General features: G+C 32.7%; 1 protein-coding gene across 1 annotated transcript in view; it reads left to right on the top strand.

Moving 5' to 3' along the window:
* Glrb (glycine receptor beta) overlaps positions 1-18,255 on the top strand; it is an 89,756-nt gene that overhangs the window by 38,513 nt on the left and 32,988 nt on the right. The window contains exons 3-4 of the mRNA XM_015484408.2: positions 3,982-4,088; positions 5,712-5,779. Coding sequence (XP_015339894.1) covers positions 3,982-4,088; positions 5,712-5,779 — 175 coding nt within the window. The remainder of the gene's footprint in view (positions 1-3,981; positions 4,089-5,711; positions 5,780-18,255) is intronic.

The following is an 18,255-nucleotide window of genomic DNA, read 5'->3' on the forward strand; positions in this document are numbered from 1 at the left end:
GTACAACTCCTGATCAACCCAGGTTATGACCTTGGTCTGCACCCTTGACCCCTATTCTTGTCTGCAAAAGTAACAGAAGGGCAGTGGACAAGTAGGGGGAAAACTGGCATGAAATTGCTTAACCTCTCCCCAGTTTAACCTCTAGTCCAGCCACTAGCCAACCCTTCCTCTAAAAAACCCCAAACCAACAGGTTGCTGGGTTTTTTGTTTTTTTTTTTTGGTTTTTTTTTTGAGGCGCAGTGTTGGGGATGGGTACCCAGGATTGAACCCAGGGTTGTTTAATCACTGAGCCAAGTCCCCAGCTAAATTGCCAAGGCTGGCTCTGGACTCATGATCCTCCAGCCTCAGTCTCCCAAGCCACTTGGACAATAGGCATGTGACACCAACCTGGCAAGGTTTGCTGCTTCTTATTAAGATAGCACATGTTCTCCCTTGCTTGTGCTTCCACATTCCTAAGCAAACCTCTGTCTAGGCCTGATTGGCACATGCTCAATTTCTTTGCCTTTACTTATGCCAAAAACCCTGCTGGTCCTGAGTCCAATTCCCCTTCTTTCTGGGAACCCCTGGGATCCTTCTTTAGAGACACCTCTTCTGTGACAAAACTAGAGGTTTATTTTCCTTCCCAAGAAATTAGTATTAGAGATTACTGTCAATTTCCTAAACAGGTCGGTTTCAGTTGCCATAATAATAAATGCCTTTTGCCTTAATCCTTATACAAAAAAAGTAATTTGAAGTAATCTGCTGTTAATCAATTGTTTTTCTATTACTCTGACCCTTTGTCCCTCATGTAGAGAAAAATAACTCTGAAATGAACAATTTACCTTGTTTATTTATTTATTTTTTCCACTTTCTTCCTATCTACCCAAGAAAATCGTCTCTGATGAATTCTTTGGAACATTTATGTTATTATTTTATTTTGCAATGAAGTGTTGTCTGATTCTATAGTTGAAAATAAAATCAATTAAGATGTTAAAACTCAATTGTTGTAATTTTGTCCTTTGACAAATGTTAATAAGAAGATAGATTTAATTTCATTTCCTTTAGGTCAGCATTACTTGGAATGAGAATCCTAACTAAGAATAGCCAATATTTATTCTCTCTCTCTCTCTCTCTCTCTCTCTCTCTCTCTCTGTATATGTATGTGTGTGTGTGTGTGTGTGTGTGTGTGTGTATCTGTGTGTTGTTTTGCTTTTGCTTTTGATGATGCTTGGGGAACCCAGGATCTCATGTATGCTGCGCAAAGTATTCTATCACTGAATTACAGCCCCAGTCTTATTCTACCATCTTAGAAAAATCCCTTAATCTTTCTGTGTCTCAGTTTCTTCATATACTATGTACTCTTTCATTTTATTTACTTAACTCCTGCTCTCTCCTCTACCAATCTGGCTTCTTTCTTTCTCTCCATGATGCTGAAATTTACTGGGAAAAGTTGGAAGATGTAAAGTACTTGAACCACTGTGTATTTAATACTAAGCAAAAACTATGGAGAACCATAAAAGTATGGGAGTCACCTGTTCCTCAATAACCATACTGTTTGCATTGTAGTTAGTACTTTACACAGATATGAAAAAAAGTTACAAAATAATTGCAAATGGTATGTTTATTAGTTTGTGTTCATTGGTATAAGGTGGCATGACTGAGGAAAAATTTTAGAAAATTGATGTTTTAAAACAATTTTAAGGACATTGGGGACAGTTTTGGTGGTATGTGCCTATAATCCCAGCGACTTGGAAAGCTGAGGCAAGAGGATAGCGAGTTCAAAGTCAGCCTCAGCAACTTAGAGAGGCCTAGGTAACTTAGTGAGACCTTGTCTCAAAATAAAAATACATAAAATGGGCTGGGGAATTTTAGCCCTCCTGGTTTAATCCCTGCTATAAATAAATAAATAAATAAACAAACAAACAAATAAATAAAACATTGTGTTTAGAGCAGCATGATGGAAAGTATAAATCTTAACATTCAGGGAACAAGGATCAATTCTGTACCAATGCATGGAGGAAAGATGAAATTTGCTGCTGAATTAGAAGGCTGGTATTTGAATTTGATATAGCTGATAGGTAGAAAAAAAAATTAGGCTAGGAAGTTCTACTCTACAAAAATTGGTGTTAATTATGTTGTTTTTTCATTGCTTTGAAGACATATAAAGGATTTTATATCAGGAGGCACAATAGCAGGCTAATTGATCCAATACAAGTGCATTTCATAATCAATTCTGTTTCCTCATTTGAATGAGAAAACTTCAAAATGTGATAGGTTCAAACACCAGTTTTCATCCAGTATCCAGTTTCACCACATACTCTCCTTCTCTGTAGAGCTTCCCATCTTTTGAAGGAATCACAATGGGCTGTAAGGAGGTTACAGTTTCACCTGCAATGAAATAGAAAATGTCATTACCAGTGCTGAAATCCCTGAAGCTGTGATGTGGAAGCTGATAGGGACATAGGAAGCAATTTTAAAAAATCTACATAAGCTCCTGAACCTTTGGGATTTTAACTAATTTATTTTCATTTTTGATTTAATGTTTTACACTCTGAGTCATTTCTATTTGAAAGAGTTGTCTGTATCAATTCATAGTCATTTTAGATTTTTAAATAAACTTTGTGCTGTCATATTTCACCTGTAGTGGTTGCTCGTATCCAAAAATTGTATGATAATTAAGTCAGAATAAAATTTCCTGATAGGAAAGAGTTGATTTCAGTACAAAGCCAAGCCTGTTGCAACAAAGTTTGCTTCACACAAATTAACATAGTTTATGAAATTAAACCTTTTTGCCTTATAAATATATATAGGCAATGCTAGATACTCTAAGAATAGTTTTAATCTTCTTTGTGATTGTCATGAGCTTTTTAAATTTTTTTTTTTTTTGGGGGGGTGGAAATTGATTATCCAACAAAACATTTTGGTGGTTAAACAAACCAAACCAAAAACAAAACCAAAAAAATTTCCCTTGGCTTCTGAGGGAAGCCTTTCTCTTTTATATAAGTTCTCTGAAGCAACCACCTATTTAGTCATGTCTCATTATTCAAAGAGTTAAAATAGCAAAAGTTAAAATAGGAAAACATGGCAGGTTTTTTTTTTCTTTTTAATAAAAAGTTAATGATAATACATTCAGTAAATGAATAGCTAGTTATGTCTTATAGCTCTGTAGAGCATTTTCCTCCCATGACCTAACTATCCCCCCATATATACACACACGTGTGTGTGTGTGTGTGTGTGTACTTTTTATTCTTTTTTTTTTTTTTGGTGGTGGTGGGGGGAGGCACCAGGGATTTAACCCAGGGTTGCTAAACCACTGAGCCAAATCCCTACCCCTTTTTATTTTGTCTTTTGAGACAGGGCCTTGCTAAGTTGCTGAGGCTAGCTTTGAACTTGTGATCCTCTTGTCTCAGCCTTCCGAGCCACTGGGATTATAGGTGTTTGACACCACGCCTGGCTTGGACTACTATATTTAACTCAGTAATCAGAACATTCACTGTGTCTTGAGAAATATCACTCTATAAATGTTGGCATGATTGTTTTTATGAATTCTTAGGCTACATCACTAGCTATAATATCTCATAAAATGACCACTCTCCTTTGCTTAAGCAGAAAGTTAATAATATGTGTTGTTCAAAACTGTTCTTGGCTCTTTTTGACTTAATGGGTTGACTCTTTTGTGCTTTCCCAGATTTTGATTGTGGGTTGTTTCAGGATAAGTAAGGATATCTGATTATTAGAAGTGACTTGGAGTTTTTAGGCCAGTGTTTTGAGCATTTAGTAAAGTAAGTGCTAAAATACTTTGTTGTTATTTTTATTTTATATACAAATATCTCTTGGGCTTCTTAAAATATTTGCTACTTCTCATTCACTTGTATTTGGAAAAGCCCTGTCATAGCTGTGAATTTGTCTTAAAAAAGCCAAATCTTTTATCTCGTTGAAAACAACCCATTTCTGTTGCTTGTTGTTTCGTACTCATAAAATTTTCTTTTCTTTCTCTTATAGTCAGCAATCAGCAGAGGACCTCGCAAGGGTACCTGCCAATTCCACTAGCAATATCTTGAACAGACTATTGGTCAGTTATGATCCTAGGATAAGACCAAATTTCAAAGGTTTGTTGCCTGCCTGCCTGCCTCTAAAAAGAAACTCTTCATTCTTTATAAGTTTAAAAATACATTTTTGTGATATGCAAAACAATATGATTTCAAATTGACATATAACTGTACTGTAATATGCTTTTAAGTTCAGAGCAATTTAATGCTGACATAGTCAATGATAAGCAATTTTAAGAGTTTAATATGGTTCTTAGTTTAAGAAAATAAAAAATGATGTACCGTGAAGAGGCTAATTCATATAATGGATTTTTTAAGTAATAATGGATTTTCTAAGATTTTCTGTGTATTCTTAACTTTAGTGGTTAAAAATTTTTAAGTTGCATACAGCTCTGGATTTCATTTACAGACACAAAAGTTATAATCTGTAGAACAATCATTTACCCATTTAGAGAAAAAAGAGCAGTTCTGATATTTACGTAAGTTCTCTTTTACTTTTGTTAGTGTTTCACATTGATTAAAAAAAATCTCTTTTTGCTGAAAAAATGGCCATATGGTTTTTAAAACATGTTAACTTTATGAATAAAAGTGACTACATGTTCTACAACAGAGATTATTTTTATTCCAACAGAATATTATCATTTATTACACATTTCAAGAACAAAAACTCTACTTCAATAAGTAAAAGTCATGAGTAGATTGTATATTTGTATACTTACCCCAACATTTTTCTTTAATCCTCTTGATGAATTAGGGAAAACTATGTGGAAAAAAATTTCCTCTGGAAAACTATAATTCTTATTGTTGGTTAAGGACAGGTATTAATGTAGATCAGATTAACATTATAAGGCTTGATATTTTTTTCTCCTTTGCAGAAAAATGGTCTGCAGCTGCTTCTAGTCAAGTGAAGTTATACAACTATGTTGTAAAAACAGGGGGGTTTGTTCATTACCAGAACCTATTCAGTTACTTTCAACAACCGCCATGGTCTGGGTTGTCACATGTCCACCATATATTGATTCCCCACCTGGTTTTCATCAGGCAGTGGTTATGTGGCTAAAAGGCTAAATTCACATTTTCTCTTTGATAGCCCAAACAGCAGTCACAATGATTTGAAAAAAAGAGAAAGAGTTGCAACATTATACCTTAGTTCTCACTCCATGAACTTTCAAATTATTTTCAAACAGGTCAGTCAGAAATCTTTATAATGGTTCTGTTACACATCTTGTTAACTTTGCATTTTCATGAATTAAAAATTAAACTATAGTCATTACAAGTAAAAGTTATTGAATAGTATTATGCCATTTGATTTAAAAATCTGGAATAATTAGAAAAATGAAAAATGAACTATTTTAAAAATGATTTTTAAAAGAATAATTTGCATTTTCATAGAGCTAAATGCAGTAGGCCAATTGAAGCATTTTTTAAAAGTTAAATATATTTTCTAGAGTTTTGCAAATTAGGAGAAATATTTCTGAATATCAAACATTATAAAACACAACTCATTTTTATTTGTATTATGATCCCTACTTAGAAAAATATTTTAATATAGTTGTGAACATATTATAGTAAGACCATAGATTTTGCATCTCAGTGTGGATGAAAAAATACCATATCAGGAAGATTCTGATCAAGTTTTTTTTTTTTATAAATACTAAATATATTCTTAATTTTTATTCATAGGCATTCCTGTTGATGTGGTAGTGAACATTTTTATTAACAGTTTTGGATCCATTCAAGAAACAACAATGGTAAGATGACAGTTTAATATCTTTGTCAAAATTTTAGAGTAAGTACAATTATTTTAGAGTAAGTACAATTAATTTTAGTGTAATTACAATTATAACTGAAAAATAAGGAGTCACTGTAAGGAAAATATGTGTTCTTAGTATAAATATCTGAATTCCCAGGTTTTGTTAAACTAATGACTATATACTTTTGCAATTCAAATTTAACCTTAGTGTTGCACTGAAACTTAAAGTTTTGCAAAAATTCATGTATTCTCCCTGAAAAGCTATGACTTGTGTCATTTGGGAAAAGGATTTATGTAATAAAAACTCTTGAGCAACAGTTTTTTTTCTTTCTAATATGTTTATATGTGTGAGCCTCCAAAAATGCTTTACATATTCACAGTTTTTTCTTACAGTTTCCAGAGGAGAAACTTTGTTTACTCTGAGATGCTAATTTAGTGATGTGTGGAGCAGGGAACTGTGAGAAGCAAAGAGGAAAATTTATTTTCATAAAATAGGTACCAGAACTCTCTGAAAAGATAGAGAACCAAGGCAAAAAGGCAATGGAAAGACAGATGAAGGGTGAGAAATGGTGACTAGGCTACCTCCTCTCGGAGAAAATAGAGAAGAAAGATTTGGGAGACTGCCCTTTGCCCATGATGATTTATATTTTAGGGACAAAGACCTCTATGTTTCCTGAATGTTGTATAATATAATTACCTCTAAGTTCTTAAAAGATATTCTAAGTATTGTTATTTTTTGTATATATTCCTTTAATTCCCTAATGGATGATAAACCTCTTAAAGTTAAAAGTAATATATTCTACTTTTGATTTTCCATAAAATATAGAAGATGCTAGACTATAGGTAATGAATACATATATAATTTCTTATATTAGCTAATATTGAATGAATAAATGAATGAATAATTTCTATTCTTAGCTTTTTTAAGTAAAAGGATTGCCATTCAAGGTTTTAGAACATTAGATCTATTCCCTTTTTGACATAACGATGTGCAGGTATGATACTTGAGGTGAGAGAAGGAAGACCCAAGGGTTTTTTTGTTTGATCGTTTGAGATAATTAGATTTTATACATTAAGTAGTCATACCAGTTTGGATAGTAAGGCTAATAAAAAATGGTTAGAGTACAGTATAATCTTTCCAGGAGTATTGTGAACTAGAGAAAGAATGATTTAAAATATTTACTTCTTTATTCCTAGTAGAAGCATAGTGATTATATGTTGTATTTAACTTATGATACTCATCAGTATATCTAATTGTGATATGAATGTTATTTTTAATTTTTATTTTGTAGGAGCACATATATAAGTCCCCAAAGAATTGCTATTCTTGGATAGTATGGAGATACATTTAGAGAATTATTTAAAAGAAGATTTTGGGATCAAATCCAAAGTTCACCTCCAGTGACTTTTTTGTTCATTTCAACGATATAGATCTACATTATTGATCACTAGAAGACTTCTCTGAAATAAGATATAACTGCCATATATCATTGAGGAGACTAACATAGCACTTGTTAATTGAAAACGTGCTTTGTCTGTATAAACACATTTCTATGTGAGAGTAAGAGATAACATTTCCTAAAGGCATAGTTTTAAGTGCATCAGTACATCTGTTTGATTTCCATGCTCCTCTCTGAACCCTGTACATCTTGCATGCCACCACTTACACCAACCCAAACACCACTATAGAGATGTTGTGTCTTCTTGGGAATATCCCCACTGTTTACCTTGGTTGCCTCTGGAATCATATCTGAGGTGCAACTAATGCCAGGATCATTTTTCTTGTTTAAATTTATTCACATGAGTCAGAGCCCCACATGTGTCATTAATGTATTTATTCTTTTATAAATATGGAATACCTTCTAAGTATGAGGGACCTAAACTTCTCTAGGTCCCATGAGCAATTATGTGACTGTACTGAGTTGAATACACCTGGAAAAACAGATATTAGAAAAGGAAGAACTTTTTACAGTTTGAGGATTGTAATAAATATTTCATCATTTCTAATAATCTTATTCTCCTGTACAGACCCAATATAGTAGCTTGTGGGAAAAAAAATTATTCCTGGGTTCAGATTGTCACCATGGAAGCTTTGCCCATATTATTTAGTCCCATTTCCAGTGAACTCTTATCCTCTAATCAGATCCTATTATGGCTATTTTCCTCATTTTGACCTATTTTTAATCCATCTCTTTCATCTCTAATTATTTTTACTTAAATATGATACTTTATATACTGTATATATTTTTTGTATATATTACTTTAATTCCCTAATGGACTATAAACCTCTTAAAGTTAAAAGTAATATATTCTACTTTTGATTTTCCATAAAATATAGAAGATGGTAGACTATAGGTAATGAACACATAAATAATTTCTTATATTAGCTAATATTGAATGAATAAATGAATGAATAATTTCTATTCTTGGCTTTTTTAAGTAAAAGGATTTGCAGAACAAATTTAAACACTAGATTAATTTTGAGCATTACTATAGAGTATTAATTTTGGAAATTTTGGAGGGAGACCTTTCTCCAGAGGAGTTAAATTATTTATTTACTCTTTCTTTTGATCAGATAATCTGGATGAAAATTGGTCTATTCTACACCTCATGTTGGTGGACACAGCCTAAATGTTAGAATTAGAACTATAGTCATCAAATAGACTTAAATATTTTGCTGTATCCTAATTATTATATTTTTGCTTTCAGTAATGTTTACTTCATATACCTCTATAAAATTTCATAGACTTATCTTGTGAGGATGTCAGATTTTATAGGTTTAATCCGTAGATTTATTCAGCCTTGTTGCTTAATAGTTAGGAAAGGCACAAATTGCAGGTATATAAATAGCATTAAAATGTCTTCTAAGGTAATAATGATCTAGACAAAACTTGTTCTTCATGACTTGTTACACTGATCAGAATCAACAGTGAAGACTCAAGAGAGCAGCTCAAAAACACATTCATTCATGGGTAGAAATTATCATGAGAGGATGCCTTTAAAAGCAAACAAATAAGTACAAAATAAGTACAAAAACAAAAATGTATAAAAAAATGTTCCTCAAAAAGAGGGATTAGATTTGTCTAAGAACAGAATATTCATTCATGGAAAAATAATGGTGGACAGTATGTGAGTTTCTATCAGATAGAACTGGGTTTGGGTCTGTTGGATATCTGCTGTGTTACACCTTAAACAAAGGGGAAACACTACAAATTTAAAGCAATAGTATTTTGCCTGGCACTGTAACTATTCAGTGATAGTGACCCTATGCATTTGCAACTGTTACAGTATTTCCCAAGAGAATCTAACCTTAAAGAAAGTGCTGAAGAAAATAAACCAAACTATTTATGGGTTTAACAGTAGTCTCATTGTATACTTGTGGCTCTATTTCTTAATAGCCTCCTAGAACTCTTCCTTAAAAGGATCATCTGAAATAAAGAAAATCCTAACATTTTGGAAATTTCAATATTTTCACAACATTTTCCTCTCCAGTCAGACTTTGTTACCTCAACAAGCAGTTGCTTATATGCTTATTCCAGAAAGCACAATGCAGAACACAGAGCCTGGGGGTAGATAGAACATTTAATTGCTACTAGTCAGGCAGCAGACAGACATGGAACAATTTACAAAGGGAGAGGTGCAACTCCTTTCTCCAGTGTTTAAAATTGATTATCAAACAACAAAGCACTCAAGGTAATCAGCATTGACATTGTGGTCAAGAAATCTTAGCCAATTACATTTGGAAAAATTCCTTCCCACTTACTTATTTTTGTTTTGAAAGCCAAATAATATTGGCTAAACTAAAAGTAATCTCACACAATTCACAAATTGTACTTGTGTAGTGGAGGAAACACTACATCCATATTCATATTATTTATGTGCTTTCATATCTCTGTGGTTATAAGCTCCTTTAGCCTGATTTTTTTTTTTTTTTGGCAGGGGTACTGGGGATTGAATCCAGGGGCACTTAATCACTGAGTCACATCCTGACCCCCAGCCCTTTTGATTTTTGATTTTGACACATGGTCTCACTAAATTGCTTAGGGTCTTGCTAAGTTGCTGAAGTTGACTTTGAACTTGTAATCCTCCTGCCTCAGCCCCCTGAGCCTCTGGGATTACAGGTGTGTGCTACCACGCCATCCTTCAGCCCGTTTTATGGTCTCATTCTGTAGCTTTATAGTTCCTATTTCTTATATCTGTATGTTCATTCACATTCTACTATATAAATTTTTTGTAAGGTATCAGTATTAATACTATAAGTGACATTTACTGACATTAATAGTAGGGTCACCCAAATTATCACATAAGTGTTTACATCACAACTCAAAGTTACTAGAACAGTAACTTCTAATTTTATCAGCTTTTGTGGTGCTATCTGTGACAAATGAAGTAGGTGCATTCAAGACTGTGAGAAGAATGATTTGTTAGACTCTTGGTGGCATCTGCTCTATGCTTACAATATTTGTTGATTTTTCTATTCATTTCCTACACTGACTTGAGCCAGTGGGATTTTCATAAATGAAAATATGAACTATTGCACTCATGGGGAAAAATTGGGCATTATGGTTTATTGTAATAATCTATACACAGGCACTTTGTCTCATCAGAAATACATAAGAGCTTTTTCATAGAAATAAAAGGCTGTTTATGCAATCCATTTTCTTTCTTTAGTTTAGGCATGCTTTGTAATTATATTGAATTATTATTGCACTACAATTCATGATCCTGCCAGTCTTTCTGTGCCTTTTCGCTGCATGACTTTTTGTTTGTTTTAATAATAGACTTCAACTTATTTTGGGCAACACAGCTGTGCTTGTCAAGAAAAAAAATCATATTTGAGATCAGTTTAAAGAGCTCATTTCAAGTTCTTTGCAATTGCTCATCTTTGTTGTTGCAAAACAGTGTTTCTTTGTGTATATATATTTAAAATCTTTTCCTTAAAACATGTCTTAGTTTACTATTCTTTATATTTTGTTCCTTTTGCTATGAATTTTTAGCATGGTTTCATTTACTATAGAATATTAGACATATTTTCCCAGTTTTTAAAACATTTCTTCTAGTAAATTTTATTATACATCTCAGATATAAAATCATAAAACTTAAAATTACTTTATATTCATTTTATTCATATTATTAATCTTCAGGAATTATATCCTATGGTAGGCTGAATAATGGTCCTGCAAAAATGTCCATGTCCTAATCACCAGAACTTATGGCTATGGCGTTTGTCATAGTCAAAGAGACATGGCAGATGTGATTCAATTAATAACATGGGAAATTATTCTGGTTCATCCAAGTGGGCCCACTTGTAATCACAGAGGCCCTAATAAGAAAGACACAAGGAGATCCAAGGCAGTAACAGTTGCTGTGATGAAGGAATCATAAAGGTGGAATGGTGTGAGGAGGGGACCACAGGTCAAAGGATTCAAGTAGAATTCTCTTGAAGATGAAAAGAGCCAGGAAATATATTCTTTACTTAAAGCCTATGCAAGAACCAGATCTGTGCAAAGATACCTTAAATTTAGCCCAAGGAAATGGATTTTGGTCTTCTGAACTACAGAATATAAGATAATAAATTTGTAGTGTTTTAATTCACTAAGGTTTTGGTAATTTTGTTACAGCAGCAGTCAGAAACTAATATATATGCTGAGAGCAATATTTAATAATTTTTTATCCCAAATTCTCCTGTATAGGTGTCCTATTATATATAACCTTCTTCCTAGTCCTGCAGCAGGGTTTTGTGATCGTATCTAACTGTTTCCATACATAGAAATGTCAGACTAATCAGTTTTTCTTTAGTGATTACTAAGCCCTCTCCTTAAAGTTAATTCTCTAAGAAATTAAGAAAGAATAGATGTTTTGAGTAGTTAAAAATACTGCATTTCTATCTCTTTATCAAAGTTTTATTTTTTGGTATATCTGAAATTGAAAAATAACATAATTTTTATGGGTACTTTTATCTGTATCTTTTTTCTCCTACTTCTATTATTCAGGAGCATTGATAACTAAACTTCCTAAGTTAGAGTATTGTATTAGTTAATGAGGAAGGATGAGAAATGCACATTGCATTTTTTCTTTTGAGTAATTATTTTATTAACTGTTTACAATAGTTGTTATCAATAGATAGGTGAAAATGAAATTAATAGTTTGAAGATGATAAACTTCTAACCTGTTAAAATGTCACAAAAGTCTTTTCTTCATTCAAATATTGTTACATGAATGCTGAGCACTTTCTGCACACTCAGTCCTATTAGGTCACTACTTACTATGGTCTCTTTGTGTCCCTCCAAATTTCATATCTTGAAATCCAATCTTTCGTGCAATAGTATTATCTGGAGCCATGTGAACGGGATTAGTGCCCTCAATTCAGAAGCTAGAGGGAACTTGTTTGCGCTTTTCACCATGTGAGGATACATACAGAAAGTGCCATCTATGAACAGTAGCTTTCACTAGACGTTGACTTTGGACTTCTCAACCTTTAGAACTGTGAGAAATAATTTCACTTATAAATGACCCAGTCTAAAGTATTTTGTTATCATAGCAGGAATACAACTAACACCTCCACACAGGGTGTTTACAGTCTAGTGTGGCATATTGGCACTACCTGAGACATTCTTAACAAAAATGAGTTATAAGCGTAGGTATATAAAAATGTGAATATTTGTAAGGTGATATTAAGTCATATTTAACTGAAAACTTTAAAAGTGATATTTTGAGTAAAATTGCTAAAATATCACTTAAGAGATTTTACTGGCATTTTTGTTAACTTATAATTCTTATGTAAAACTTCGAACCTCACTAAAGTCTAAATTTTAAATCTTTTTGAATCAGGCTTGTAATAGCTCAGTTGACAGAACTCTAATTATAATGCTGCCAGATGCTGTGAGATGCTCATCACTTTTATTTTCTTAAATGCTAATTTTTTATCATAAAGTAGAGAAAATAAAATGAGTTGATGATTTTGTATTGTAAGAGTTAGATAAAAATGACATCCAGCAGAGCTAGCCTAACTGCATTACAAAATATAGATAAAAAGTTATTAGTAGTCAAATGCCATTAATGAAACCTAACCAGTTTTACTGTCTTGTTATGAAATGTATTATTGCCTTGAAGAAAGAATTTAATTTGGTTGTTAATTGATACTGAAAAATTTGGAGAACATCCATTTTCCAGATAATGACTAATAGTGTGCCATTTGGAATGAACGATGAATAGTATTTGTCACCAAGCACTTTAAAAACAATTAAGTAATTTCCCACTGATAAAAAGCAGTCTGTTTCTGATGGGGAATTTGTTCATTGAAAAATAAATAACAGAGCTATAATTATTGTGATTGAATAATTGAAAATGAAAATAAATGTTTCAAAGATAGTTATCTTAATATAAAGCATTTACAATGCCAATAAGTAGCAATTATTTGGAAATTCTCATTAAACATTAACCAAAGCATACTAATGAGCTTTTTCCTTTTAATGAATGTTGAACCCAAAATATTAATTTAAGTTATGAAATTTTATCACAGTCTTAGAAGATCTGTAAACTTACTGTAACTTGTATTGAAACATGATGGTCTGTAGCTACAAAAGTAATAGAAAAGTATCTTTGTAGTTCTTTCAAAATAAAACAGTAAAACATAGCCAAGAATGATAAAATGAGTAAGGCAAGGAAGCAGGTGATTTCCAGTTTTTGGTGATGCTCATTGGAATATGACTCTGAAAGTTATCCATTAAAATTAATTTCAAAAGGGTTGGAAAAGAGACCTGAAATTTATGAAGTGTACAGAGCTTATAATAGTACATTTTAAAGCAAGAAGGAGAGTTCAGAAGATGCTACTGAAATTGTATTTTAGCACTGTGTTGACAGTTGTTGCAAATAAATAAATTACTGTTAAGGATAATTGTAGGTCAGTGTCCCCTGCCCAGAACAAACTGAATTATTTATACCATATAAAGAATTTTATTTTGTTTGTTTCTTTTGATACTGAGGATTGAAACCAGGGGCACTTAACCATAGAGCCACATCCCCAATCCCTTTTTTTATATTGTATTTAGAGACAGGGTCTCCTTCAGTTGCTTAGGGCCTAGGTAAGTTGCTGAGGCTGGCTTTGAACATGTAATCCTTCTGCCTCAGCCTCCTAAGCCGCTGGGATTTTAGGTGTGTGCCACTGCGCCCTGCTGAAGAATTTTTTTTGAATCAGAGAAAATATATTATTCACTACTATAAAGGAATAACAGAGACATAGGGACAGCTCCTAAAAGGGTGAAACATTTGTTTAGTACTTAATATCTCCAGGTTCATTTCATGTACTATACATATATCATGTCACTTAATCCTTATTAAAACTCTATGTTCTGTGTCATTGTTTTTCCTGCCTTATTATAAGGAAAGCATCTTCTGTTCACTCCTTAATCCTCTGCAATCTTACTTTGAATATGTCACTGTAGCCAAAAATGTTTTTGCTATACTCTTTGGTAGCTTCCTCAACTATCGGAAACCATTCAGTTTGTACGTGGGCTTCTGTGGCACTTGCTGCTGTTGACCATATCATCAAATTTTTGAATTTTTGGTTTGGTAAAATAACATTCTCAAGGTTATGTATTTATTTTATTATTATAAGTCTCCCAACCAGCTCTTCAAAGGCTTGCTCTCCTCAGGCTTCTTTATTTGTTTTATTTTTTTCTTGCCTTTTATTCTTACTCTTTTACTCTGTGTAACAATTTTGGATAAGCTCTATCTCTGTTTGTTTTCCTTGTAATATAACTTATCCATGTTCTATAAGCTGTCTAATTTTACATACTCAATAATCTAATAAAAAAATTCAGGAAAAATATTCCCAAACTGTGAATAATCAAAAATATTACTATTTATCTTTTTATTATCATCTAAAACATAAAACCTTGTCTAATAAGCCCATCTAAAGGCCATGTGATTTTCCAGGATAGTGTTATTTTGTTTGACTTTTCATTTTTTATTTACTAAATTCTATAAAATTAGGTGGCTTATAGAAGATTGATAAGCTACTAATCATAATCAAATATTTGTCAAAATCCATAGAATGTACAAAACCAAGAAATCTGAAGTAAGTTGTGAGCTTTGGGTAATAACAGTGCCAAGATGTTTCCTCCATTGTAATCCATGTGCCTTTCTGGTGTTGGATGTGGATAGAGTAACTGGGGACAAAGTATATATGGGAAATTTTTGAATTTTCTGCTCAGTTTTGCTGTGAACCTAAAACTATTCTAAAATATAAAGTCTCCTTTTAAAAAGTGAAAACAAAATGTTCCATAAACAAAATGCATATAGACTTTCTGATTTAGAGCAGTTTAGGTTCCCATGGGAAAACGGTATTTTTGTTACAACTCATGAACCTAGTCAGACACATCAAAATCATCCAAAGGTCATAGTGACATGTATCCACCATTATGGTGTCATACACAGTATCAACTGTGCTTCATCAGTTCATCCTTCCTTCCTCTTTAAATCCTAGCAACCAAAAATAGTTTTTTGGTCTCTCCATGGTTTGATCTTTTCTGAGAAGAGTCATATACTTGGAAACATACTGTGTATTGCTATTTCATATTTACTTCTTTCACTTTGTAATACAAACTAGTGTTTTCTCCATATCTTTTCATGGTTTGAGAGTTCCTTTCTTTTTAGCAATATTCTCATTGTCTCTCTGTCTTAGAGTTTATTCATCCATTCATCTACTGAAGTATATTTTGGTTGCTTCCAAAGTTTTATAATTATGAATAAATCTGCTCTAAATATTAATGCACAAGTTTTGATGTTGATATAAGTTTTCAAGTTCTTCAGATAAATACCAAAGAGTTTGACTCTTAGATCTTATGGTAAGAGAAGTTTTAGTTTTATAATAAACCACTAATATGTCCTCCCAAATGGCCATGCCAATTTGCAGTTTTTGTCAGTACTGATGAGAGGTCCTGTTCCTCCATGTCCCTGACAAGGTTCGGTGGTATCAGTGTCCTAGATTTTGGCCATTCTAATACGTGTGTTGTGGAATCACATAGTTGTTTTAATTTCCATATCCCTGATGACATATGTTGGACTCCTTTTCGTATGCTTATTTGCCATGTATATATCTTCTTTGATGAGCTGTATGTTCAGGTCTTTTGGCCATTTTTAAAATCAGGTGGTTTTCTTATTGTTGAGTTTTAAATGTTTGCATATTTCTTGGTCTTGATTTTAAATCTTTCCAATAATCACTCCCAAACCTCTATTTCTTGTTCAGCCTTCTTTTTAGGGATGATCCTGATTGTCATTTTTGTAGCTTAACATTTAATGATTGCTTTGTGTTGTTGATGAAAGTGCTTAAGAAAGGATGATTTATTGACTCTTTAATTTAATTTAATAATATTACTATTATGGTTTAGATATGAGGTTTCCCGCAAAAGCTCATACATGAGACTATGCAAGAAGGTTTAGGGTGAAATGATTAAATGATGAGAACCTTAACCCAATCAGTGAATTAATCCCTAATAGAATTAACTGAGTGGTAACTGAAAGTAGATAAGGTGTTGTTGGAAGTAGTGAGTCCCTGGGGGCATGCCTTTTAGTACATATTTTGTCCTACTTGAGCAGAGCTCTCTTTCTGCTTCTTGGTGTGAAGTGCTGAGTCCCCTCCCTCCACCACACTCTTCTGCCATGATGTTCCGCATCACCTTGGGCCCTGAGGAATGGAGTCAACCATCTATGAACTGAGACCTCTGAAACCATGAGCCCTCAAATAAACTTTTCCTCCTCTAATTGTTCTTGTCAGGTTTTATGGTCACGGCAACAAAAAGCTGACAAAAACAATCACTATCTGTCAAAATTCTGCTTCTCTTTAGTAGCCTCCTAGACTTTGATACTCTAGCCTTCCTTGGCCCCTGGTGCCTGAAGCAATCATTAATTCTCTTAACAACTGTCATTTGTTCTTACTACCTTTATTGTCTTTACCAATTACTTTCTTACTTGTGAACCAAACCAATTATTATCTAAACTGCATTAATAATTAAACTAATGAGCCTGGAGTGGTGGTGCATGCCTGTGATCCCATCAGCTGGGGAGGCTGAGGCAGGAGGATCGCCAGTTTAAAGCCTAGCCTCAGCAAAAGTGAGGTGCTAAGCCATTAACTCAATGAGACCCTGTCTCTAAATAAAATACAGAATAGGGATGGGGGTGTGGCTCAGTGGTCAAGTGCCTCTGAGTTCAGTTCCTACTACCAAAACAAACAAACAAAAAATTAATGATTAAATGGAACATACAGTTAGATATTTTACTCTATTTCTCCATGAAGGAAGTTTGCTTTGTTAATATATCTTATCAGTGAAAACTGAGTAAGTCTACAATGCTTTGAACTTAATATACTAAATGATATAAATATATTTTTGAGTTGTGTGAGAATATTGATAGGATTTCAAGAGAGACACTACTAAAATTACTATAATTTTTCTTTAAGAGGAAAAATAATTTTGCTATGATTTCAGATGAGTTAACTATAACATTTGGGAAATAGGTAGACCATAGAATTGTGCTACCAAAAGTATGTGTGTTGTGTGTATATATGTGTGAGTGTGTTTGGAATTTTTAAGGATAATTCAGTATAACACAGAATTAATTTCTGAACCTCTACCCAAATATTGTAATGACTTATTTTTTAATTATGCAAAATAGCCTGTGGTTAATTAAGTCAGAACATTATTTTAATTCCTGCCTGATATCTGGAATATTATTATGAAATATGGATGTAATGTCCTTAAAATTAATTACTGATAAGCAAACTAGCATATATTATGAGAAGTAATTGTTTTGGTCTAAAGAATACCAATGAGGTCTTAATATTTCTACTTCTGGACATCAATATAATATTCTAGTAAAACAAAAAGACCCAATATTAGGCTAAAGTAAGTTGTCCTTATTTTGGAAACCACAATGGCAGAGATGTCTGGAAACTACACCCAACTAATGCTGACTCTTATCAAGAATCATTATGGTATTTATTTTTCATAGTTTGCTATTTCTGGAAAGTGTTCAAGGCATATAAAACAAATGACAAAATTGAACAAAATGTGCAAGACTCAAGTAATGACAGTTACACCAAAATATGAGAAAGAAATTGTTAGTGAAGTTGTCAATAGGAATAACTTGCAGTTTCCTACCTGTCAGGAAAAAAAAAGAAAAGAAAAGAAAACATGAGATACTTAACTTTTATTTTTCAGTAAAAGGAAGCATTTAAGAGCATCAGGAGAAGGTTTTCATAATAAACTCTGATTATTAGGTGTATTTTTATAAAGCACTTATACTAAATAAGCTTAGCACTTAGTAAATATCTATACAATCATGTTTGTAAGGGATGAATAAACAAAGAAAACATTAAATAAATATGTAAAAAGGAACTCATCTTGTATGCTTTTACACAAGGGTCATTGACCAAGATATGGGACTATAGCTTCAATAACAATTTTATAAAAGACA

Source organism: Marmota marmota, unplaced genomic scaffold (assembly GCF_001458135.2).
Source record: "Marmota marmota marmota unplaced genomic scaffold, marMar, whole genome shotgun sequence".
Classification (NCBI taxonomy): Eukaryota; Metazoa; Chordata; class Mammalia; order Rodentia; family Sciuridae; genus Marmota; species Marmota marmota.